The 2,753-nt window shown below is 36.5% G+C and overlaps 1 protein-coding gene across 1 annotated transcript in view; it reads right to left on the minus strand.

Moving 5' to 3' along the window:
* Positions 1-1,629, minus strand: part of LOC106690374 (probable peptidoglycan muropeptide transporter SLC46) — a 94,390-nt gene extending 92,761 nt beyond the window's left edge. The window contains exon 1 of the mRNA XM_014435803.3: positions 673-1,629. Within this exon, the coding sequence (XP_014291289.1) occupies positions 673-1,588 (916 nt within the window). The 5' untranslated portion in view covers positions 1,589-1,629. The remainder of the gene's footprint in view (positions 1-672) is intronic.
* Positions 1,630-2,753: the final 1,124 nt, after the last annotated feature.

Raw genomic sequence — 2,753 nt, forward strand, 5'->3', positions numbered from 1 at the left:
ATATTTATATATATATATATAATTTGAGTCAAATAAATTAGCATGTGAGAAGCTTACAATTTTCAATTTAGGTCCACAAACGCTTTGCGATTGTTATATTGATCAAATTTAAGCAAATATTTTTGATGTTCAATGATTTCTGTTTCTTAGAGAATTTCTCTTTCAGGAATTTTTTTTAGGTTTTAGAACTGTATTTTTCAAACCCAGACTTATTATTATATAGCTACACCATAAGTGGAATCACTATTAAGAATTTGAGCTTCATAGCGGTTTTTGTTTTTGAGGTTGGGTAATCATTAGGGTAGTGAATGAGTAAGGTGTGTTCTTTCATATTATATATATATATATATGACAGTTTTTCTAGGAAGATTTCACTTTTGCATAAGAATTGAGTAGTCTTAAATTCTATACTTCGGTAAGTCTTAAAAGTATTTGGGCAGCAACCAATGAATTTCGCCATCTTGCCCCAGACCATATTTTTTAACTTTGCTCAATAAAAATCAACTTAACAAGGGAATTATCTCCATTAATTACTATAGTAGTTAAAAGTGTCAATTTCACTTAATATGCGTATATACATAGTTAAAATATAACCCACTTCATTGTAATTAGAGTATTTTAAAATAAAAAAAAATTAAGATATATTTATATTTTTCAAATCATTTTTCTTACCGTGCATTGGCCCGAAGACTACGATGACCACGATCATTAGAAGCATGACCCTTTTCCTTCTGTTGTTGGCGCCACTTTTGAACGCCACGCTGATCGTATCCTTGATGTGGTGGAGGTCGAAAAAGTCTCTAAAAAACCCGATAATTCCCGGCTTCACTTCTTCTTCTAGACTTACTTTTTCGTTAGAAATGGACACCTTCTTCTCTTCGGGAATCTTATAGTATCCATAGAAAAAGCTAAGGACATAAATGGAAGCGGAAAGCGAAAACACCCCGTAGTATCCGATCTTCTTGTACAGAATCCCAGATACGGCAGTTCCTATCGGTACGCTTAAAGAACTGCAAACATTTACGATTCCGATTCTAAGAGTCCTTGTCTCGAGCGAGGTGATGTCCCCCATGTACGAAAAGACTGCCATGAACATAGTCATCCAGCCCCCTGTGAAAGCCGGGAAGATGGCCTCCGTGATGCCGGCCACTTCCATGGGCAGCTCGTAAAAGAAGTACGTACAGAGTATGAGGCCTATGGCCGTCATGAATTCTCCGGTGATGGGCAATAGCATGCAAGGTTTCCTCCGTCCCCGCCGGTCTGACCAGGAACCTAAGAAGAGGATGAGGAAAGCGGGTACAGCGGACTGTACCAGAGTCTTCCAGATGGCCATAGAGGCCACCAGTTGCTGTACTGCTTGTTCCTCCTTGGTATAGTTGGCTGTCTCCCTGCGCTCAAGGGCCGTGCAGACCTCATCTCCAAAGCGGAGGTTCACCCTGCAGGCCTTCTCTAGGTTGAGATTCTGGGTTGCGAGGATGGCTACTACGCTGCCGATAATGTACCAGGCCAGCATGGGCTCGACCGTCATGCTGAGGTAGAGGCCCCGGATCCTGGAGAGGAGCGATGTACGGTCCTTGCTCTCGACCATGTTGGCATCGCCTGGCTCTGGACTGGGTGGACTGACTGTCGACGTTGGCTCCCCCCCACCGTCCCCTCCAGTCCTCGGGCCTCCCTCCTGTGCCTCATTACTCTTCGCCACTCACTGTATCAATTGACCCTTATTTAAGGGTAGTAATTATATTTACCCTTATACTCTGAATTCAAATTCCCTAAATTTGATTTTTTCATTATTTTTATAAAAGCCAAAATGGTCTCTAATTTTTAAGTATGTTAGGTATATATGTATATGGTTTTATATACCCATTGGTTTAAAGCCTTTGCAATAAGTCACGTTAGGAACATTTTTCTTGTACAAATCAATAAGGAAAAGATTTCCTAAAAAACTAAGGAAAATAGTTATGCATCTGTTTATTTCCTTAATTCTAATTTCATGCTCTATTCCATATTTCCAAATTTCAAAAATTGACTGAAGAGAAGATGGTGCACATAATTAAGTAACTAACCCAAATCAGTGAAACTTATTTTATTTGTGCCAACGTTTCAGCCTGAATTTCAGGGCTTCATTAGAGCTAGGAAGGATAAGAAATAACAACCATAGTAAAATGAAAAATAATAAGGAGATAAAAAATAATAATATATGAAGGTAACAGTTAGTATTTGGATAGCAAGAATTCATAAAAGATGATAACAAATATTAGAAAATAAAAAAGTTAAAAACTCAATGAGGCATCTCACTTGAAACTTTATTGATGAAGAAGGTGAGGACGAAGAATTCAAGTAACCATTACTATTATTTTTTTATTTTTAAGGTTCCTTTAACAAATTACGTTTACAGATTTTTTTAAGCTTTTCAAAGTCTTGAATTTCCGGATATATACATATATATTTCCCATATTTATGTAAACATAAAAACATAGTTATGGACATATAATGACTACTTTATCTCATAAAAATCTTATCTCTGCTCATAGCATTCATACTAACACAGTGATATTTGTGAATTCATGATATATGACAGAGAAATATTAAATATTATTATGAGGTGAGGCGTGCTCACGATTAGGAAAGCTGAAGATCATTAATATCAATAGGCAGAATAGTTAATATTAAAACTGTTTTGCGCAATGAAATTAAATGGTTTTGAACACAAAAATCATTAAGTATTTTTATTAAAATATTAATCAATTCTGACA

Source organism: Halyomorpha halys, unplaced genomic scaffold (assembly GCF_000696795.3).
Source record: "Halyomorpha halys isolate HHAL.00 unplaced genomic scaffold, Hhal_1.1 Scaffold50.1, whole genome shotgun sequence".
NCBI lineage: Eukaryota > Metazoa > Arthropoda > Insecta > Hemiptera > Pentatomidae > Halyomorpha > Halyomorpha halys.